Consider the following 23,713-nt stretch of genomic DNA (forward strand, 5'->3'; position numbering starts at 1 on the left):
CCCAGGTTTGGGGCAACAGCTGGCTGCTCTGAATGCGGTACTTCCTAGTAGGGTTGCATCTCGGCCGGCCCTCTGCACTTTTGCTCGACATTTAAAGCAGTTCTAGATCACACTCTTGCTAAGATTGAGCGTACTTAACTTTAAGCACATGAATGATCCTGTTGGTTTCGGGGATACTATTTGCATGCTTAGAGCTTAACATATGCATAACTTTTTGTAGGATTTGAACTTTTGTTTGTAGGTCATCGATCTTCAGATTCTCTCTGAGCCGTCGCAGTGCCCTTGTACCACAATCTCCCCTTGCCCTTCTTGGTATAAGAACAGGGTCATTGAGTGGTTTGGGCTGCTCTGGGGTGGTTGGTGCTATATGGAAAATGTTATAATGGTTTTTACTGCAAAATTATTTTGAATTCCTCTAGTTCTTTTTTCCTCATCCCCAAAGCACTGTTTCACAATGAAGCCTTAGTAAAATTAAAAGTCTTAAAACTATCTTTCCATGAGTGTGTCTACACAAGATACTGTAATGCACAGTAACTATTCTACTCTGCATTAATGTGTTATGGCAAAAACCATGCAAATGCACAGTAGAATTTGTCAACTGCGCATTATACGTAGTAGACAGTTTGCCTTTGCTACTGTGCATTAGCGCAGCCCAGTGCATCTTTTTGTAGTACCTCATATTGGAGGTAATAAGCTTAATGTGCAGTAGCAAAGGCACATTAATGAACCTGTAGATGCACCCAATGGGACTTAGGCTCCTAAATCACTTGAACTTTTGAAAATTCTAGCTTTTCTGATCAACAGCAATTTTTCATAATGATGTCATATATCAAGCAAAGATACATTTCCATTTGTTTGTACTTTAAACTACTATATTGTCTTGTGTGTGTGATCTGTGTTTTTATTTGACTCTGAGCTAAAAAGTGTTAAGATGATTAAGAAATGCTACATGCTGTTGAATGGGTGATAGCATGGAGGTGGGGGGGGTGTGTGTGTGTGTGTGCGTGTGTGCTTTAATTCCAAAAGATAATGGGCACAAAGAAGCTGTTCATTTTACAAGGGGCCAGGATTATTTAGTCGTCTTCCTTTGCCACAGTTGAGGTAGCATAGCTAACATACTTCTGATCATGATGGGTAGAAGAAAATTCCCCTTGGGCCTAGCAACACTTAATTTTCCAGAAAAGTTGTTTCTAATTGATTCTATATAGCAAAATCATTTTCTGTTAAAAGCAAAAAATTGGCATTTGTAATAAAAATGCTTCTATGGCAAGAATGAACATAGTTAAAATATTAAGTGTTGGCTGCAAGTAAACCAATCGCTTCTAAAATTATTCTGTCTTTCTCCTCAGTTCACAGAAGGCCCTTTGTTGGATGGTCTGTACTGGAAGATGTGGTACAATAATAAAACCGTGGCAGAAAATAAAAGCTTCATTTACTATGAGAATCTGCTTTTAGGGGTGCCTCGTATTCGGCAGCTGAAAGTGAGAAATGGATCATGCTCAATACCTGATGATTTAAAGGATGAAATTAAAGAATGTTATGATGTCTATTCTGTTACTAATGAAGACAAGGCTCCATTTGGGCTCCGAAATGGAACTGCGTATGTATTTCTTTTGCATAATCAGAGAGCAAGGGAACAGGCCTTAAGAGGAGAGGCTGAGAGCCATAGGACTCTTCAGCCTGGAGAAGCGGAAGCTCAAGGGTGACTTGGTGGCAGCCTTATAGGAACATAGGGGTGTGCATCAGGATCTGGGGAAACACCCGTTCACCAGAGCACCCCAGGAGATGACAAGGTCCGATAGTCACAAACTCCTGCAAGACCGTTTTAGGCTGGACATAAGGAAAAACTTCACTGTCTGAGCCCCCAAGGCCTGGAACAGACTCCCCCCAGATGTGGTGCATGCACCTACTCTGGACTCTTTTAAGAAACAGTTGGATGCTTATCTTGCTGGGATCCTTTGACCCCAGCTGACTTCCTGCCCCGATGATCTTATGAGGTCCCTTCCGGCCTTTAATGTCTATGAAATCTATGAAAATGTGCACAACCAAAATGACAGTATTTTATTTTCTGAAGATGTTCTTAACCAGTTCCCTAGTAGCTGCTAGATGCAATATTTTAATTCTTGTGTGCTCTATATGTAAACTCTTGATTTCCAATTAAACTCAATTCCAGGTGATTTTTTTGCACCCCTATAAAGTCATCCTTCACAGTTTTTCAGAAAAATGTGTGCTTGGCTCAGTTGGTTTAGATGTGTCCAAGTTGCCTCCAATGGTTATTTCCCTTGTTAGGAAATAAACTGTGCTCTAAGCATAGACTAGATTCTGAGGACCTCTGGATTCTAATTCTGGGTTTTTTGCTTTACTCACTATGAGGTTTTGGATGAATTATCTCCCTCAACCAGAACACAGGGGCTATTTGGCTGTGCAGATTACTTTGTAAAGTACTGTATAACCCAGGGGTGGGCAAAATGGCAGAGTCAGCTGGTGGCCTAACTCCATTTCCCAACAGGCCCTACCTGGGTGGCTCCCAGCTGGTCTCCATGGAAACCCTGGGAGTGGTAGGGCCATGACAGTAAGGGGTTGCAGAACCGGGGCTCTGCCCTGGCCCTGCACTGCCATGACCACATTGCTCCTGGGGTCCCCATGCAGACTGGCCAGGAGCCACATGGGAAGCTGCTTCAGGGCTGGGATCTCGGGGAAGTGACAGCATGGGGTTGCAGCAGAGCCATGAACTGCTCCCTGCATGGCCCTGCCCACGGAACCCATACTCGTAGCAGGGGCACGCAGGCTGTGGATCATGGCTCGGCCCCGGCCCTGGCCCCGCACTGTCACTGCCCTAAGAGGCAGGTAGGGCTATGGAGACCCCTAGATATCTTGCTCCTGCCATGCACCCTGCCTTCGTGGGTCCCACCTCTGGCAGTGAGTGAGGCAGACGGATCAGGGTGCCTGGGCAGTGAGGTTAGCTCAGGCAGTGGCAGCCAGAAGGAGCTGCTGCCACAGGGGCTCCTGGGAAATGGAGTCTGCTGGATTTTCCCACCCCTGGTATAACTGATGCTTTTTATTTCACCACAACAACAATTGGACTGCCTGTTAGAATGTATGTGATCTGTTGTCACTGTTATGTCTTATGGCATGATTTCTATTTGCATTTTCTCTGGTTGATCAAATGAACCTTTTGTGCTTTTTTCAGGGAATATATATCACAAATTCCTGTGCATATCTCTAAAACAAACCAAAAAAAAAGTAGCAGCTACTTTCATTTAAGAAATCACATTTTTTCTACAGTTGCTGTTAAATGCAAGAAGAGGGAGTAATGTGTTCTTTCTTTTGCTCTTAAATTAGTTGGACTTATACCAGTGAAAAGGATTTGAATGGGAGCAGCCACTGGGGTTTGATTGCTACCTACAGTGGGGCTGGTTATTACCAGGATTTGTCAAGAACCAGGGAGGAGACAGCTGCACAGATTGCTACACTTAAGAAGAACCTCTGGCTGGATAGAGGGACAAGGGCAGCCTTTATTGATTTCTCTGTATACAATGCAAACATCAATCTATTCTGTATTGTCAGGTATGTATAGAACTTTTCATAATGGTTATGTTCCCTCCAAGTTCAGAGCAGGACCTCTAGTTCTAAGATTTGTGTTCCTTTTCACTGTGGGAGTTATTCAGTACGCGCTTGGCATTACTGAAGTGAGTCTGTCCAGTCCCTGTAAAGTTTTTCATGCTGCATACTCAGCAGGCTGCTGTTCAGGGTTTTGCATACTCGAGCCATGTATCTGTATCTGCATGTGCTCCAGGCATGTCTCTCTTGGAACGCTCTGATCAAAGACGCTTTTTGAGTATTGCCTCTCTGTTTTCCACATGTGGAAGTGGGACCTCATGTTCCAGCTGCTCTGGCCTCCAGCATCTTTGCTAACCTCCTGGAGTCACCATGGCAGCTGAAGCACACTCTTTCTTAGACCTCTGATCTTGTGGGCATTTGAGTTTATGGTTTACTATTTCTACAGCATGGACAGTTGAAGCACATAAAACAGGTTTTGCAGGGGATTTTTAGTAGTATTCTTCGGTTTGGATAGCATGAGAAGTGCAGATTTAGACAAAAACAGTAACATAACTATACTCTTTTTGTCATTCCCTGTTTGTTTTCTGGTCACTTTCAAATGTTCTTTGGAACTGAGTCGGCATCCTTTAGGGATCCTCCTTTGTACAGATAGAATCTCTGAATTACTGCGAATATCTTCCATACAGTCAGTTCCCTTCTTCAATGGCTAATGACTCACTAAAAAGGACCCCTCTTGCTGTGAAACCATATGCCTGTTTCTTTGTTTCCCCCCTACTTGCTTTTTCCCTTAAAACCATGCTGTGACATCTACCCTTTGTTCTTCTTTTATGGCATTCTCCATTCCACCTTTGGTACGAAGAAGGCTGATTAAATTGAGTTTGACCACTTTCTCTAGTATTTCCATGTTCTTGCCTTTCTAGACTTTTATTGAAATGTTGTTGAGTCTTGATGATACAGTTGTCCAACCAGATATGCAAGCTCCATTTTCCTGTCTCCTTTGTAAGAACACAGTACAGATAATCAAAACATGTAAATATGCAGGGAGGTCAAACCCAACCCGTAATTCATCAGATCTCTGAGGAAACTGCCTGTCAGAAGTCTCAATTCTAATGACTTTCATCAGTGTTCTTACATTTGGGGGTAGCTTCTGGGAGGGAAAATAAATAAAGTTACCAGAGACTACTGAAGTGTCCTGCCAGTAGGTCTATGGGGCATGGCTAAGCCTCTCATTTGTATTACCTCCTCCTTCAGATATTTCTGAAATGAGACAAGTGTTTTAGGATTCCTTCTTTTTCTTTTATGTAAATTGGGGGGTTGTATATATGCCTTAAACAGTGCTGGGTGTGCATCTCACCTGAGCACAGAATAGCATTGGGGAAATCTATAAAATTTGGGTCTAAAGGAAATTGAGCAACTTCCTCTGCTTCTTCTGAAATATTATTTTGGGTGGCTAAAACTGCCTGCTAACATACTGTAAACCATTTGGCAGGAACACTTGCAAAGACTGTTTCATAGTTTCTTTTTTCTTGTTTTGAAACAGGTTATTAGTGGAGTTTCCAGCAACTGGAGGCCTTCTTACATCTTGGCAGTTTCAGCCAGTGAAGCTAATTCATTATATTTCTACTTTTGATTTCTTCATGGCAGCCTGTGAAATAGCATTTTGCCTATTCATTCTTTATTATACAGTGGAAGAGATCTTGGAAATTCGCATTCATAAATTGCATTACTTCAGGAGTCTTTGGAACTGCCTTGATATCATCATCATTGTGGTGCGTAAGGGGTAACATTATTACCACTATTTTCTTCCGACTCCTCTCCTGAGCGTGTTAGCATACTCAGTGCTAGCACCTTGGTTAGAATGACAGCAGTGTTCCTACATCTTCTAGATGTCATGACTTTTTTGCAATGTAAAGTGCCATTAATGTGAGTGGAGGTGTCAAAATCTGGGTAGTAGTGTGTGTGTGTGTATCTGTGTCTCGTGGTTGCCAACTAGACTTATTTAGTAACATATTTTTACATAATATAAAGGTAACCCTCCTGTATGCCCTGGCCTGCAGTAATGAGGGCCAGGTTCAGCTTTAGGAGTTTAATACCAACTTACTAAATCTGTGTCCAGTTCCCACCTAGAAACAAACTTTCCCACTTGCAAGCAACATTCACCTAAAACAGGGTTTGGTATGGGGTGAGGGAAGGGATAATAAACACACCACCTTCGAGAAACCTTAGCCATTAAACATTAAGTGAAACAAGTTACTAATCTCAGTCACTAGGAAACCCCGGCCCCCACCTTTATCCCTGCTGGGCTTACTTCCCCCATCCTACCATAGGCCCCCACCTGCTGCTGCTTCCCCTTCCCAGCCTTACAGCTCCATCCTGGCCGCCACCACCACCACCACCACCCTCTCTGTCCTACCCCATACCTCAGACAGTGGCAGCACATAGGTTTCGGGATGAGACTTCAGAGGCTTCTGTGGGCTACAAAGCCCTGAAGGAGAGGTTCCCAGCTGGGCACCAAGCTGTGCTCCCACTCACTCAAGGCAGGGCTGCTTTGCTGTGTTCATCCACCAATAGTCGCATCCAGCTTTATTCTGATGATGGCTATTCAGTCAAGCTCGTGGTTTCTTAGTTATTTATGGGGAGCTCAATTTAAAAACAAACAAACAAAAAAACAGATGGTCCATAAATTTACAGGCAGTTAGCACCATGTGCATGTGTGCACGTCTTGCAGATCCACCTGATTTTTGTCTTGCTCAGTGGTACCAGTGATTAGGAGAGGATCTGGAAGGATTTTAACATACAGAGATTTCTAGAATTGTTCATACCCTCCCTCAAAATGTTTTTGCAATTACATACTTTCAGTGACTCTTCACAGTTTCATAGTTGATGGTCTGCTCAGGTCCCTTTCTGATCCTATCAAGTCCAACCCTCTGCTATGGCAGGAAAAAGTACTGGGGTCAAACGACCCCTGCAAGGTGTTCATCTAGCCTCCTCTTAAAGACCCCCAGGGTAGGAGCCAGCACCCTTCACTTGGAAGTTGGTTCCAGATCCTAGCCACCCTAACAGTGGAGTAGCGCCTCCTGATGTCTAGTCTGAATCTACCCTCTGCCAACTTGTGAACGTTATTTCTAGTCACTCCTGGCAGTGCTCGGGGGAACAGGGACTCCCCCAATGCCTGCTGGTCCCCTCTGACTAGTTTGTAAATGGCCACCAGATCCCCTCTCAGCCTTCTCGTGTGGAGGCTGAACAGGTTCAGGTCCCAGAGCCTCACCTTGTAGGGCCTGCCCTGCTGCCTCCTGATCATGCGAGTGGCCCTCTTCTGGACCCTCTCCATGTTGTCCACATCCCTCCTGAAGTGCGGCACCCAGAACTGGACTCAGTACTCCAACTGCAGCCTGACCAGTGGCACAGAGGGGGAGGATCACCTCCTTGGACCTGCTCGAGATGCATCTGTAGATGCATGAAAAGGTATGGTTGGCCCTCCTGACAGTGTCCCCACACTGTCAGCCCATGTTCATTTTGGCAATAATAATGACTCCAAGACCCTTTTCTGCCTCTGCCCTGACGAGAAGGAAGTTCCCCAGCCTGTAGGTATGCTGCTGGTTCTTCCTCCCCAGGTGCAGCACCTTGCACTTGTCAGTGTTGAAACTTTTTTTTATCTTGTTCTCATTCACCCACCCCTGTAACCTGTCTAGATCCTAGATCTGATTGCAGCCTATTCCTTCCTTCTAGCATACCCACATTCCCCCCCCCCCCCCCCCCAATCTTGGTGTCATCTGTGAATTTGAACAGGGTGCTTTTTACCTCTTCGTCCAGTTCGCTGATGAAGATGTTGAACAGTGCGGGCCTGAGGACCGAGCCCTGGGGGACCCCACTGCCCACATCCCTCAGGTCAAAAATGACCCATCCACCACCATGCTCTGGCTGTGGCCCTCCAGCCAGTTAGTGACCAATTTGACTATAGGTGTCGACACCGCAGTCCCCTAGTTTTTTAATGAGAACAGGGTGAGAGACGGTGTTGAAGGCCTTCCTAAAGTCCGGAAAGACTACGTCCACTGCTACTCCTGTCTCTAAGGATTTTGTGACCTGGTCATAGAAAACCACCAGGTTTGTCTGACAGGACCTGCCTCTAATGACCCTGTGTTGGTTGCCTCTAAGCATAATCTCACCTGATGGCCCCTCACGAACATGCGCCAAGATAATTTTCTCAAAAAGCTTCTCCAGGACCGAGGTAAAACTAACTGGCCTATAGTTTCCTGGGTCTGCCTTCCTCCCTTTTTTGAAGATGGGAACAACATTGGCCCTCTTCCAGTCCTCTGGCACCACACCAGAGTACCACGAGCGCTCGTAAAGCTGTGCCAGGGGTCCCGCAATGACCTCTGCTAATTCCCTCAGCACCCTGGGATGGAGATCTTCAGGAACAGCTGATTTTAAATACGTCCAGTCCCTCCAGAAGTTCCCTGACTAGATCCTCACTGTCCCTAGGCCTTGACTCTTGAAGCTCTAGAGACACCCATGAGGGGAAGAAACTAAAAAGGCTCTTAGGTGTCCCTCCTCTAGGCTTCCACACCTTAGTAGTGTACAGTAGGCCTGTGCAAAGTTTTGGCAGCTGTTTTGTTTTGGAGGTGTTTCAGGCCATTTCAGCACCCAAAACACCGAATCATCTAAATTGAAACGAAAGGCTCTGAAATGAATCAGAAGGCTCTGAAACAATTAGGAAATGTTTTGGAGAATTTTGGCGTTTCAGAGCCAGGCTTGCAGGGAAACAAAAACTAAGAAGAGGGAGGGAACGACTGCTCTGATATTGACATCTGCCTCTTGGTTTGTTTCCCCAGCTATCTAATCATTTCCCTGGCTCCTCTCAGGGGGTCTAAGCCCCCAGATCTGCATGCAGGGTTTCAGCAGGCTGTTGCTGCAGGCTGGGGCCAGCAACAGCTGCTTGGCACAGCCACACCAAGAAGACTGCAGTGTTGCTTCTGGCCCCAGCCTGCAGCAGCAGCCTGCTGAAACCTGGTGTGCGGATCTGGGGGCCCGCATCCCCTGGGAAGACCTGAAGGAATGATCAGAGAGCTGGGGAATCAAATTAGGGCCTGGGGAATCAAACTACAGGCTGGGCTATCCGTGCAATGCAACCTGGCTCTGCAGGGAGCAGAGATCTGCACTGGGGTCTCCTTACTGCTTCTGCCTGCCCCGCACAGCCCCATGTTGCCTGGGCAGTGGTGGCGAGGAGACCTCTGGCATGGATCTCTGCTCCCTGCAGAGCCGAGTTGCATGGAAGGGACCAGCAGGCGTGTTCGCTGCTCTGCGCTGCGACCCAGCGTGACGGGGATCGGAGATCTGCGCTCCTCTCCTGCACAGAGAGCAGCAGCCCTTCTCTGGATGAGCCACCCACAGCCTTATCCTGCTCCCCGCTGGGGCCCTGCAGTCCCTGGCCTTGCAGCCCTGTCCACCTGGGTAGGGCTGTGTAAAGCTTCCTTTGCAGCCTGTTCGAAACAGATTTGGCCAAAATGAAACAGGACGGTGATCCAAAACACCGAAATGAGTCGCTGTCCTCCGAAACAGCTAAGTCTGAAACCAGAATTGAAACACACCCGTTTCGTACAGCCCTAGCGTATAAGTATTCCACAATAAGAAAACTCACTTTAAAGCCGGTACTTTTTCTTTGTCTGAGAAAAGGGTTGGGTGTCAAAATGTATTTGCAAAGTTATCACTAATGCATGTTAATGTGGTGTTCCAACACTTGGTTAAGTGAGGTTTGAATAACACTAGTAGTTTCATAGTTAGTAAGGTCGGAAGGGACCTGAGCAGATCATCAAGTCTGACCCCCTGCCATGGCAGGAAAGAGTACTGGGGTCAAATGACCCCGGCCAGGTGTTCCTCCAGTCTCCTTTTAAAGACCCCCAGGGTAGGAGCCAGCACCACTTCTCTTGGAAGTTGGTTCCAGATCCTAGCCGCCCTGATGGTGAAGTAGCGCCTCCTGATGTCTAGCCTGAATCTACCCTCTGCCAGCTTGTGACCATTATTTCTAGTCATTCCTGGTAGTGCTCAGGGGAACAGGGACTTGCCCAATGGCTGCTGGTCCTCCTGGCTAGTTTGTAAACAGCCACTAGTTTCCCCCCTCAGATGCTTGTCCTGAGCTGTCTACATCATGCTGCACCAGAGAGGTGTATTGCCCTTACCTTCTAGGAGAGGGAACCCCTAGCCCCTGCACCTGCTCTCTGACTGGGGTTCCTGAGAGAGCTACACCCAACTTTTGTTCAGCAGGAGTGATGTGGTGTTGGAGGTTGGGCATTTCATAGAAACACCCAACCTATGCACTGCTTGTCAAGCAGACTCAAGTGTCAGGAAGTGTAGATGTTTGCATAGCATTGCCTAAAAAGGTATGTTTCCCTCAGGGTGGTTGCCGAGACAAATTTCCAAAAAGGAGAAATATTATAGCAGAAATGTACAGAAATTGGCTGTAAGAGTGGGGAAAAAAATCCATTTTGATCTTCTGATCCCTGTTTAATCCATGCTGTAAAGTAGCTTGTTCTTTATATATAGCTCTGTCCCCAGCCCCCCATCATTCTAGATGGGCAGTTGGGGGGGGGTGTGTGTGTGTGTGTGTGTGTGTGTGTGTGTGTGTATACACACATCAAGGAAGAATCTGAAGTTTTATTATTTTTTCTGGATAGTAGTGACCTCTTAATCGCTCAACAAGAATATCTGCTGCTCTTGGTTAGGCCTTTGCTCTGTTACTTAGGCCTACATTTCTCTTCCTGCTGTTCCCAGTCTTTCTGCTCTCTCCCCTTGCCTGTCAGTCTTTTCTGTCCATTTCTTTTTTCCACCCCTGCTTTTCTGTAGCAGGTATAAATTCTGGGACTGTTTACTTTGATCTCAGATTTGTTCTTCAAACCTATACATTAACACGATAAATGACTAAATAATGAAAGCTGACACTGAAGCATTGGAAACAGATTGGTTCATGCCATATTTTCTTGCATACAACATGGCCCCTAAATAAAATACAGCCCTGTTTTTGGAAGGCAGAATGAAGAAACAAATTCTGTTCTTGGAAAAACTTGTAAAGAGCAGTAAAGAACTAAGTAGCAGCTTTTTACAGTGGAAGCTTCTGCCAGGAGCAAAGATAGTGTCCACAGCCAGCAGCTAGAGAGCCTTACATACAGCATATGCAGCATTACTTTTGCTCTTCCTTACTCCCACCCAACCCCTGACAAAAGTAGAAATGGCTGTTGACGCCTGACTTCAAAAAGTTTGCTTTTGGGATTCAGTACTGAAATAGGTTGTGTCTTTAAGTCAAATGTTTCTTATTGTTTTATGTATTTCTTTCCTACTCAGCTATCAGTGGTAGCTATAGCAATTAACATCTATAGAACCTCAACTGTGGATATGCAACTGAAGAAACTGCTAGAAGATCAGAACAGTTTCCCCAATTTTGAGCCTTTGGCCTATTGGCAAATACAATTCAGCAACATTGCAGCTGTTACTATGTTTTTTGTCTGGATTAAGGTAATTAAGGAATATTCTTCTGTTGTGCTTCAAATAGAAATTAAGGTTTTAGCACGCATATTGATGTAATTGAAGGAAATCCCTGTGATTTATTTTTGTCTTGGAAACAAGCAGTTGCATTCCAGGTGTGCTCAAATTTTTTCTGAAACCAGTCATGGAAAATAGGATGGTTTTATGTCCATGGCTATGTTTATAATCCTTCCTCCCAATTTTAGTATAGTACTTCTTAAATCTAAGGAAAAAATCATTGAGGAGCACCAGTATTGTTTGTTTGTTTACAGTAACCTGGTCTTATTCCAATAACCACCGTATTTACGTGAATATAAGACAACCAAGATATCTATCTACCTATCTATGTCTGGATGGATGGATGGATGGATGGGTAGGTAGATAGATGGGTAGATATCAGAGGTCAGGTAGCTCCTTTGCTTTCCCCCCCAACTTTTTCCCTCTGCAGCTTCTTCCCCCTCTCCTCACTGCCAAACCCTGCTGTCTCCGAGCACATGGAAGTAAGAAGCAAATTTAAAAACAATGACCTTGAAATTAAATGTGGCTCTGGTAATTTACACAGAGTACTTCTAGACATCAGTTCATCCAGATTTGATGCATGTTACCATTTTTGAAACTTACAAATCATAGCACAGATGCTCCATAAAAAAGTTTCTAAGCAGCAGTTTCGTACCTACTTGTATATAGCACAAACTATGTACGATATTCATCCAAAGCCAAAAGGCTCATGGTTTACCATGGCATTCATTGGGCTGGGCCCCACAAGTCAACAGGATTTCAAGCCATGGTGACCCCATAGCTCAGCATTGCTCAGTATATGTGTGTACTCTAGATACCCCCACAAAGGGGCCATGTGCTAATTAGCCCCTACTCATGACTGGCACTGGGTGTTTTCATCATGAGTCCTGGAATGCTCCAAAAATGTACATGCAGATGAAGTGTAGGCCAACCTGGTTTGGCTTTCCCTCATGGAGGGTTGGGTCAATAATTATATGCAACAAGTGGAGGAGACATTGAGTAACAGAGGGATCTGGATGAACTGTTTGGGGTGAAGAAATCATAGGAATCATGGAAATGGGAGGAAGAGGCACAGTTCAACTGTGGGGAGTAAAAAGGAAGTTGAAATGAATGCAATGTAGTGGCTCACCATAGCTTGAAAAAAGTGTTGGTGCTGAGGGGAGCTGCATTTAGTGGGCTCTACTGTATGTTTTATTCAGATGGGCTGCACTAATCTATCCTTATTTGCCCAATATGGGCTATGTGCTTTATAATCATGCTCAGTGTTGACTGCGTTTGATCAGCCTCATAATTTCCATTGCTGAGCATGTGCTGCTTCTGGCAGCAGTTTAATGATTGGGCAGTGTGTTTAATGAGGTTTCCTTATTTGTGAATGTAAGATGAAGAGCTTTTCTCCTCATGTTGATTGGTGGGGGAAAAACATCTTATTTTGTATTTGAGTAAATATGGTACTTAGCAGCCCTAATTGGTGCCTGCTCTTATAGCCTGGTTCAGCTGTTTCATCTGCCCACTCATGCAAGCTTTCTATAACAATTATGTGAAATTTGTAGCAAGAAAAAATAATTATCAAGATTTGTTAATTCTTTAAGGATAAAAATTAAAAAATCTGTTTCTAGCTTTTATTTTACTTTTTCTACTTAAAAAAAATTCCATCTGAATGTTTCTTCAGAGCTTCTGACTTCTTCAGAACCCTCCACCCCTCCTGTCCTTTGAAATAATACTTCTGATATTGGTAACCCAACACTTGAATGATACAGTGGTAGATCCAGTTTATGCATCTGGGGGGAGCCTGAGGAGAAATATGGTTTTGTCACTGCGTTTTCCTTCCATTTTAATTATTTGTATGAATGGGAGAGAGACATTATTCCGAAAAAATAAGTTGACAGACAGTCTGTTAATATTAGTTTTTCCCAAAGCTAAATGCAGTGAGAGTGAGAAAGGTTGGAAAGATGTTTTGATATGGTAAGTTGTAGTTTTCCTTATTTTTACATCCTTTTTTTTTTTTTTTTTTTTCCTTTAACAGCTCTTTAAATTTGTCAGCATCAACAGAACAATGAGTCAGTTATCCAGCACCATGTCTCGTTGTGCTAAAGATGTCATTGGCTTTGCTATTATGTTTTTCATTATTTTCTTAGCATATGCACAGTTGGCTTATCTGGTGTTTGGCACCCAAGTCGATGACTTCAGCACTTTTCAGGACTGTGTGTAAGTATAATAAAACATGCAAAAAATTCCTCAGTACATCAGCAAACTACCTAAACTACAAAATCAAAAATACACAATTTTACTGTACTAGAAGCTCTAGAATTTTTTTGTATATACAGTTTCTGAAAACTAGTTTTACCTCTTCACCGTTTTATCCAGTATACTTTATTTCAACCCAGTATCTTCAGTTAAATATTTCAGTTGCATACAATAGTTAAAACTTTGCAATTGTTTAATGACAGAACATATATTATTAAACATAAGAAAAGCATATTATAACTTAAGCCTTTTCTTTTGATATTAAGAAAAAATAAAAGATCAGCTTTGAAATGGTTAAGCTCAATGATTTTCACAACTTCATTGACTGTTAATATAGCTGGTTATGTTACTTTACTCCGCAGTAGTGACATACATTTAGTTATTGAATGATTGCATAACACCCTAAACATCTCCATATAACTTCTCCACTCTACTTTTATTTCTTTTGCCAGTTTAAAAAAAAAAAATCCATGTTTAACAGCATAATGGTAACTTTGTGATGTCTTGTGTCTGGAAAGATCTGAGAGGGGAAGAATTTAAATGAAGCAGTTTTCACTCTGTTGTGACTGGTTATGTTTAGTGATGGGCATGAAGGTGTAGCTACCAGAGCAAGTGTTTAGATTTGGGACAAAATAGCGTACCCTTATTACCCCCAAATAGTCAAATGCTTAGGTCAGAACAAAATGATATCTTAAAAATTGCTGCAAGACTCCAAAAACAGTTTCTGAACTGCTGGATGTATTTTGTTTTTAAGCTTGACTCAGTTCCGCATCATTTTGGGAGATTTTAACTTCACAGAGGTTGAAGAAGCTAACCGAGTTTTGGGACCAATTTATTTCACTACATTTGTGTTCTTTATGTTCTTCATTCTTTTGGTATGTAAACTTTTGTTTATGGTGGGGGGTTAGTGGCACACTTTGGTTTAATTGCCATCTTTACCATCACCACTAGCCCCACTTTTTGGCAGCTTGGGTTTCACTCTGGTAACAGTAAGCTTACAGTACCACTAAAACCTTGTGTTTATCTACCTCCTCTCGTAACCGTCCGTGCATCTTGCTTTTTCAAGGATGTTTTATTTCTATTGAAACTTAACTAGTAATTTTTTGTATATGCTATTAAGAAATAGCCCAACAGCATTATGATGAGTTCTATATTTTCCCATAGAGACAACATCTTTATTTGCTAACAGTGCTGATTTTCATGGGTAACGTGTACTAATGTAGAAGGATGGGTAACGTGTACTAATGTAGAAGGATGAATTGAAACATTAGGCCTACTACTTAATTGGTGTTAACAGGTTATGCGTAGGCTAAGGATAGTATTGATACAACATGTTGATGAACTAAGGAGTGTGAAATGGAGGACATGCTCCTGCTACCAGCTCTGAAGCCAATTTTCATTGAGATGTGTAGTACCCTTCAAATGAGAATATGTTAACCTTTTGAAAGTTGCTTTGCCTTTGTGCATAGGGAGTTGATGGGGAAAACTCAAGACAGAGGTCAGCAACCTACAGCGCCCTAGCCAGATCTGGTTCATACAGAGGCTGGATCCTACCTAGAAAGTTCACCCCAGCCCAGGGCAGCCAGGAGGATCATGCAGCTGTACTGAGCTGCGCACTACCTCCATAGCATCCTCCTTCACAGCCCTCTGTTCAGTCTGGTGCCTGCACTTAGTGTTGCTGCAGAGGGACTGGGTATCTGCAATGAGCATAAAGTATGGGCCGTTTGAGTTCTTGGGAGAGAAGGGAGTGGTGGGGCGAGGAAGGGGGATGTGGCCTGCAGCAGGGGTCTAAGTCACAAGCTCCAACCCAAGGTAGAAAACGTTGCCAACCTGATCTAAAAGATTAATAGTTTATAACCGAAGCAACCAGCAGAGTTGTTGGAAGTTTCTGTGCCATTGCTAGCTCATGTAGGTGTGTCCTAAAGATCAGTGAATCTGATTTTTCCCACAGCAACCCTACTTGTAAATCAACTTGCAGCATTTACACAATACTATTGTACTAGTATTCTTTCTTGAGCAATGATCTAGAAAAAAGGTAGGCCTTAATTGGGTACAATTAATTACTGCTGCTTTTGACTGCAATCATTTGGATATTGTGGATAAATATGGAGTAAATATCTTTAAATTATTTTCAAAACTGGGTTTCCATATGACTGACTACCTGTTAAGCAGAATTTTTCTTGCCTTGATTCTATGCTAAATTACAGAAACAGCTTCCAACATTATTACATGATAGGATAGGCCTTATCTAGAACAATGTGTATATAACATGATTTGTTTGTTATAGGGGCAGAGACTATATCCGTTTTGTCTGTTACAATGTTGAGAATTGAATGTAAAAATTGGGCCAGCCCCATGGAGTGAGTTGAGTTGTCCAATTGGGTGTAGGCCACTTAGACTCAGGAATGGAATTAAGCAGATTTGAAACCTGCCAGATAGTGTGGTAGGAAGTTAAATGAAAGATGATCTTTCATAGGGAAGAAAGTCATTTTATCTTGTTTAAAAGTTCTTTTTTCTTATGAGCATGTCCTTGTCAGAGGATGTGCCTGCTGCTTTGATTTTGCTAATAACTGAGACAACAGCCTTGGAGTAGGAAATCCCTTTATGATTTTAAAGCTCAGCATGGACTTTGTGGTAGTAGATAATATTTTGCATGCTTGGTAAGATATGAAATGGGTGCTAAGGTGGTTGTAGACTGCTGTAGTGTTGGGATTTTGGAAAGCTCTATGTGACATTGGAGAAAAACAACTGAAACATACCAAAGGCAGCTTGTTTAGCTTCTTGTTCTTTATGGAGTTGAAGGCAAAATGGGCATGAGTCAACTTCCCTTAATGTTTTCTGGCTTTTTGGCTCTGATGGTGGCAATTGCTGTTTTTCTGTTTTTAATTGATTTTTTCCAAAAGGAAATACTGACTAATGTATGGGGTTTTTGCATGAAAATGGAATGTTTTACTTCAGAGTAATCCCTAATATGATGCTGACTCCTATAATTCCAGCTGGGGACGTTTGTGGAAAGATAGCTATTGCCATGAATCAAGTAAAAATAGGGCTGGAAGGGACATTAGCCAATCTGTTTCCCTCTTCCAAAGAAGGATCAACTATACTTAAATATTTAGTAACAGAGATTTTTGTCTAACCCAGGGGATCAAACTCATCTGATGCTTCAGGCCAGATCCAAACTGTGGGACTCGTCATGGGCCAGCTCTGGATTGCAGGGAAGGGGGTGGCCACTATGACTCATGAGCCACAGGCCACAGGAGCTCGGGGTCTGGTGGCAGCGAGTCCAGAGGCTGCAAGGAGTCCATGTTGGGAGAGGGGTCCAGGGATGGTGGTAGCAGTGAGCCCCATGTCCAGCAGGGCTAAGTCAAGTCAGTGTTGAGGCCTCTGTGACTGTTGGGGCACCTTAGATGCTGTAAAAACCCTCTTAGGTTAGTTGAGTTGCTTTGCATCGTTGGTGATTCTTTGGGTAGTGCCCATCTTCTCTCTTGGCAGGTTGGATAAATCAGTTTTACATGCCAGATCCAGGCTTCAGGCTGCATGTTTGACATCCCTAGTCTAACCTGTTGTCAGATGTCTAATTGGATACATGTACACCTGGAATGGCTGTTTCTTAGTAGTTAGCGCACATCTGGGAAATTTAAATATTTGGCACATACAGCAGTAGGCTATTTCCTGGTATCATTTCAGCAGTTGGGCTCTGGTTAAACTTCACATTTGGGTGGAACATTGTTAATTGCTAAAACTTTGTGTAGTTGATGACACCCTGTAATCATAGAGTAGTAGAGTTGAAATGGACCTCAGGAGGTCATCTTGTCCCATCTCCTGCTCAAGCCAGGATCATCCTTGACTAAAGCATTCCAGCTAAGTGTCTGTCAAACCTGGTGTCAAAAACATCCAAGGCTGAAGATTCCACATCTTCTCTTGGTAGCTTGTCCCAGTGCTTAATCTGCCTCAGAGTAAGAAAGTTGTCCCTAAATTCAGCTTAATAAACTTTGCTGCAATTTAAGACCATCGTTCCTTCTATTCCTTGCAGCCACAGAGAACAGTCCAGTACTTCACAACCTTTTCAGGGGCCATGGCACACTTCACTGCCACTCTTTTGAATCATAGAAGTTGTAGAAGTAGGGTCGGAAGGGACCTTGTAGATCTTCAAGTCCAACCCCATATTTTGAATATGGCAGCATGCCCACTCGGCTGAGAACCACTGCTTGTGCTGCTTAATTTACCTCAGTGCTTCTCAGCTGGGTGTTGCTGCCTCCAAATGAAACTTCCCTGTGCCTGCTGCACAGTCAGCCCAGGAAGAGCTGTGCCATATTCATGTCCTCTCCCGCCATTGGGGCTTGCTGTTCAACCTAAAGCAGGCAGGAACTGCCTCGTGCTATATAACCCAACCTGGTCTGGCACCCCTTACACTCCCCCTGGAAACAGAAGCGGACAGATAAGTTCACTTGTGCCTGTTTACTGGAGGAGCATAGGGGTGGTCAGATCAAAAAGCTCTGCACAGCACGAGGCACCATTGCCACCTGCTTTAGGTTGATTAGAGCACATGGGCCAGATTTAGCTGGCTGCTGCTGCAAGAGCACCCCTGAGAGGGCCTTTTGACATCCCGTGGTGCCATGGCATCCCAGTTTAGGACCATCAGAATAGCCTGTCTCCATCTTCTTTATAACCATCCTTCACATATTTGAAGGCCATTATCAAATCCTTCCTTTAGTCTTCTGTTCTCCAAAATAAATCATCCTAGTTCTTAAAACTTTCCCCCATAAATCATATTTCCTAGACCTCTGTTTGTTGTTGCTGTTGTTGTTGTTGCTTTCCACTGGACTCTTGCCATCTTGCCCACATCTTTCTTGAAGTGCAGTACCCAGAACTGGATGCATGACTGCAGCTGAGACCTTGCTAGTGTTGAACAGAGTAGGAAAATCACTTGATTTGCAACTAATGCTCCTGTGAATGCAGCCCAGCATGCTATTGGACTATTTTGCATACTACTAGCTCATTATACCCTTTAAGTCCTTTCCTGCAGTACTCCCACCTGGCCAGTTCTTCCCCAGTCTGTATTTGTGCATGTGATTGTTCCATCCCAGGTGCAGAACTTCACACTTGTCTGTACTGAATGTTATCCAGTTGATTTTTGGACCATTTCTCCAGTTTTATTAAGGGCACTATGAATCCTAGCTGTACCCTCCAGTATGTTTGCAATTTCACCCAATTTGGTATTGTCTGCAAGTTTGCTAAGTTCACGCTGCTCCAGATCAGGTGTTGAACTCGTCTGGCTCTGCAGGTCAAATGAGTGGTGCAAGATCAGCCCCATCCTCCCCTCTCCCAACAATGCTGGATCCAGCACAGGCAGTGCCTGCCCAGCCAGTCTGGTACCCAGCAGGAAGAGGCCCAGCATCCTGCTGGATGCTGCTGCTGCAGGAACAGTCCCTGGTGCTGGGCTTCTTTCCACAGTGATGTTAGGGCTCCAGTGCTGTGTCTCTTGCTCAGGTGCTTGGCAGCCAAGCTGGTGAGAGCTGTAATGCTGGAGAACCTGCAGTACTGCCAAAGCAGCCCGGCTCCGTGGCTTGTTTCTGCAGCAGGAGCCAAGCCCCTGGGTGAGAGCTATAGTGCTGGAGCCCAAGCGGCACCATGGGGAAAAAGCCTGGTGCTACACAGTGCTTGGCTGTTGCCATGGGAATAAGCCACAATGCCTGGCTTCTTCCATCAGGGCTGCTGGGGCTCCAGTGCTATAGGTCTCACCAAGGTGCTTGCCTGCAGCCATGGAAAGCTTCCCCCTCCCTCGCATCAAGGTTGCAGGGCAGATCTTTGACATCCCTTCTCCAAGTCATTAGTGAAGATATTGAACAATCCTGTACCCAGACATACCCCTGAGGCACCTCACTTGAAACTTTGTCCAACTAGACGCAGCCATTGTTGACTACTTGTTGAGCACTGTGGTTCAACCAATCCACCTTGCAGTAGTTTCATTTTAATCTTTTTCCTTAGCTACTAAGCTAAGGAGAATTGTCATGGGAGATGGTGTCAAAAGCCTTGCTAGAGACGAGGTATAATCTACCAACCCATTATTTATGGTCTTATTTAAAAGCTGTAATGGATGTAGGACCTTGCCCATCCAGTATTGCCATCCTTGGCCACTTTCATGCTCCTGTGACCTGAGAAGAAGTTTTCACTTCCTATGAGAATGCAAGTCATAGAAGTGATGCTTAAGTACACTAGTGAAGATCTCTTGAGAGTTGTTTTTTTAACCTCCCATTTCTATCTTTATTTTAAACAGAACATGTTTTTGGCCATTATCAATGATACATACTCGGAGGTCAAATCAGATATGGCGCAGCAGAAGAATGAAATGGAACTGTCTGATCTTCTCAAAAGGGTAAATAAAAAGTGTTTTGTCATAAATGCTGGCTTTTGGCCAAATTCCAGGATCAGTAATGCTTTGTTTCTCACATCTGGTTTACAAAACTGTTATTACATGCAACACTAAGGTACAATGAGCCAGTACCCAAATAAAGCAAATATTCATTTGGAGACAAACCAGTCACAGCCAAGTAGAAATCAATAAGGAGATAGAATATCTGAATCTGCACTGATAAAAATATGGAATTGATTAGGCAAAATATTGAAATGTGCCAAGCCTTTTAGTTTGGTTACTACATTTTGAGGTTGTTTGAGTTGTTCTTGTACTTCCCAGTGTTCAGTCACACATGCAGGGACTCAAGTATTAATATGTACATTGGAACCTGCAGAGTGCAGACAGTATTTAAACAGTTTTACATAAAGGGTGGGAGCTTAACTGTAAGCCTATTTTAAAAAAACAGCAAAATAAACCTTGGCCAGTATGCATTACTGTGCAGCATGTAAGTAACAGTTAGGTATTTGGGCAGCAGACTACAGTTTGGTTGTATGGCTTTGATTAAAGTTTTTTAAATCGAGAAGGAGAACAGTGTATGGCTGTTCCGTTGCAAAGAAACTCAAATCCCAGCAGCTTAAAAATCAGATAAGCCACAAAGTGGCTAAAATAGTCTGTCACTTGTCTTGCACCAAGTGTTGCAATAGTGGAATTGAATACCCAGTTTCATTGACTTTTTTTTGGTGGTAGTTGGGAGTTGACATCCTTGCAGTAAACATGGTTGCATTCCTCATAGAAACGTTAAAATAACAAACAGATAAGACTTATTGAGGTATTTATTCACCTAGTGCTTATTTGGGATCATTAAAATTAGTCTGGTTCATTTAGAAATGCTGGAATTCTGTGCGTGAAACAAATATCAAACAAACTTAAGTATGCTATTAGAAACCAAGCTTAAGCATTCTTGGAGAGAGAACTAGTGTTTTATTTGCTCTTTTAGGGATACAATAGAGCTATGATCAGGCTTAAATTGAAAAAAACAACTGTTGATGACATTTCAGAGAGCCTGCGACAAGGTGGTGGCAAGTTAAACTTTGATGAACTACGCCAGGATCTGAAAGGGTAAGGAGACTCCTGTTTTACAAGATAAGTCTTGGTTAAGGTTTATTAGTGCATATATAGATAATATGTATGATTGCTTTAATGAATGATGGGCTCGTAATAAACCAGACATTTCCCTTAAATCTAATGGATGGTTTCTGACATAAACAGATATAATCCCCTACAGAGTCAATGGGAATTATAAAAACAAAACCCCATATTAAAATGGAGACGGAGGATTGAGAGGATACTAGTGTGGGATAGAAGGGAAGTAACAACTATTTCTAGGCCTGTCTCATCATACTGTCTGAGAGTTGGACCCTTACATCAGGGAAGTTCTAGGACTGTTAGGAGGGAGGACTGGTAACAGTGCCCATTGGGTGAAAGATGCCTTAAGAGGGATGCTGATCATAAGACTGGGAGATTTTAGAATGTGGCATTTGAGCAACATCATCATGTTTTGATTCAATACTTTTATTTTTGTCCTGACCAGTAAGTTTTGGGTCAGGGGGAGGGCGCTATGAAAGGGGTTGCTCTCCATAAAGGACAGTGGTTATAGACAAACTGATTTTCTTTTTCAGCATTTCTGCAGCAGACCTCTTACTTGGCTTGCAGGATTTTATGGGTGAGTGGGAGGGAAGGGGAGGCAAAAAGAGAAGGGATATTTGTCTTATAACAGGTGTTCCTTTCTAGTTGATTTAGCAGAGAGGTAAATGAATAACTTTTCTTTCCTCAAATGCCCATAGAAGTAACACTGAGGTATCACTGTAGCTCTGATGGTTCAGGAAATATGCAAGGAACAGGGTTTTTATGGTCATCTCTTGACTGGACCAGTTCTTTAGCTGGTAGAGATGTTAGATAAGTATTTGGCACAAAGTGCCCTTCTTCAATCCTGAAGAAGCCCAGGCTTGAAGAAGGGCACTCATGCCTGTAACTTTGTCTAACATCTCTTTTCCAACTAAATAGTAGGTCCTGCCAAAGAGATTACCATAAAAAAGGTTTGTTCTTGAATGCAAAATCATTTACAATGTCATTCTGTTCCCAGGCCTTTGGAGCAGGAGCTAGGAAAGCTCATGGTAAATTTTGTGCTTCAGTGTTAATAGCATGTAGGTGGTCAGGCTACAACTCCAAATGGCAGACCATTGCATTCTTTTCCCTCAGTGGCAGATACCATTGAGGATTTGGAAAGGAGAAAGCTTTCTTAAATGAAGTCCACAGCAGAGAGTGTGATACCAGTCGAAATCAGGAAAAACTTTGGAAGCTCTGGGCTTGGGGGCAAGATTGCCATGCTGTCAGTTGGTGGCCGGTAACCAATCTTTGTCATCATGGTTTACCAGACTTCGAATCCCAATGAGAGAGATTATGGGCAGCACTGGATTAACATGTCTCTGAATTCTGGAGAAAATACTTCACTTAATACCGGGTTTTCTTCAATATTTTGACCTGTTCCATATTTAAAGAAGAAATAAGCAGGGATATGTTTATATTTTCATTTCAGGAAGGGTCATACTGATGCAGAAATTGAAGCAATATTTACTAAGTATGACCAGGATGGGGATCAGGAATTGACAGAACATGAACATCAGCAAATGAGAGATGACCTAGAAAAAGAAAGGGTAAGTCATGTTTCAGGGCAACAGTAGGAACCTGATCACCATCAGGTGGATCATTTGTGTTTTTAAGCACTAATTTTCCTTTGCATTAGTTTTGCATTGCTATTGTCTAACTTTCAGTCCCAGCAAAACTGAACAGGGGTGGGTTTGTCAGTGAATGAAGTGGTCATGCAGTTTGGACTCTCACCAACACAAGGTCTTAACAATTTGTTTGTTTTTTTCCAACAAGGAGGATCTGGACCTGGACAGGAGCTCTCTTCCTCGTCCATTGAGCAGTCGCAGCTTCCCTCGCAGTCTGGATGACTCTGAAGAGGATGATGATGAGGACAGTGGACACAGTTCCAGAAGAAGGGGTAGCAGCTCTAGTGGGGTTTCATATGAAGAATTCCAAGTGTAAGTGTAATCAGTGGCATGAGGAATGTGTAAGTGCATATGCTAGTTTCAGATTGTGTTGGTCTCTTGGATAACCTTGGATGTTGACCAAATTAAATCTTTCAGAAATATTTGGAAGGGATTATGCTAAATTTGATAATAGCTCTCACTTGAAGTCTCCTTCTGCTTTTAAAGCTGTTTTGAAATGAAATGGCTTAGATGAAAATAAAAATAGTAGTGAGTGCTTTAAGGAACAAGAGTTGGTGCAAATATGGATTTTTCCACATTAGTCTTTAGTCAGAATAAGCCATATCAGACCTGAGTCTAAGTTGGCACCTCCCACTCCACTGTGGAAGAATTGCATCCATTCTAATAGAGTGGCTGACAGGCTTGGGGAGGGGGGTTAGGGTTAGATGGACCGTTTTGATGGCCAGCTCGCATATCTCAAAAGGGCCTTCATAGATTTCATAGACATTAGGGCTGGAAGGGACCTCGGGAGAACATTGAGTCCAGCCCCCTGCCCAAAGGGCAGGAAGTCAGCTGGGGTCATAGGATCCCAGCAAGATAAGCATCCAATTTACTCTTGAAGGTGTTCAATGTAGATGCTTGAACCACCTCCGCTGGCAGACTGTTCCAGACCTTGGGGGCTCGGACAGTAAAGAAATTCTTCCTTATGTCCAGCCTGAAACAGTCTTGCAGGAGTTTGTGACCGTTCGACCTCGTCATCCCTTGGGGCGCTCTGGTGAACAGACGTTCCCCCAGATCCTGGTGGTCACCCCTGATAAACTTATAGGTGGCCATCAGATCACCCCTGAGCCTGCGCTTTTCCAGGCTAAAGAGTCCCATGGCTCTCAGCCTGTCATCGTAAGATCTGTTTTCCTGACCTCTGATCATGCGCGTGGCTCTCCTCTGGACTCTCTCAAGCTTCTCCACATCC

The 23,713-nt window shown here is 43.5% G+C and overlaps 1 protein-coding gene across 4 annotated transcripts in view; it reads left to right on the top strand.

Annotated features, from left to right (window-relative positions):
• Nucleotides 1-23,713, top strand: part of PKD2 (polycystin 2, transient receptor potential cation channel) — a 51,483-nt gene that overhangs the window by 20,760 nt on the left and 7,010 nt on the right. For all 4 annotated transcript variants that reach the window (XM_090037047.1, XM_090037046.1, XM_090037048.1 and 1 more), the window contains 10 exons: nucleotides 1,350-1,600; nucleotides 3,343-3,567; nucleotides 5,102-5,330; nucleotides 10,897-11,067; nucleotides 13,118-13,299; nucleotides 14,093-14,213; nucleotides 19,616-19,714; nucleotides 20,691-20,812; nucleotides 22,290-22,407; nucleotides 22,634-22,797. In XM_090037047.1, coding sequence (XP_089893173.1) covers nucleotides 1,350-1,600; nucleotides 3,343-3,567; nucleotides 5,102-5,330; nucleotides 10,897-11,067; nucleotides 13,118-13,299; nucleotides 14,093-14,213; nucleotides 19,616-19,714; nucleotides 20,691-20,812; nucleotides 22,290-22,407; nucleotides 22,634-22,797 — 1,682 coding nt within the window. The remainder of the gene's footprint in view (nucleotides 1-1,349; nucleotides 1,601-3,342; nucleotides 3,568-5,101; nucleotides 5,331-10,896; nucleotides 11,068-13,117; nucleotides 13,300-14,092; nucleotides 14,214-19,615; nucleotides 19,715-20,690; nucleotides 20,813-22,289; nucleotides 22,408-22,633; nucleotides 22,798-23,713) is intronic.

Source organism: Crocodylus siamensis, chromosome 2 (assembly GCF_052110815.1).
Source record: "Crocodylus siamensis isolate JL-2025a chromosome 2, ASM5211081v1, whole genome shotgun sequence".
Taxonomy (NCBI): Eukaryota; Metazoa; Chordata; order Crocodylia; family Crocodylidae; genus Crocodylus; species Crocodylus siamensis.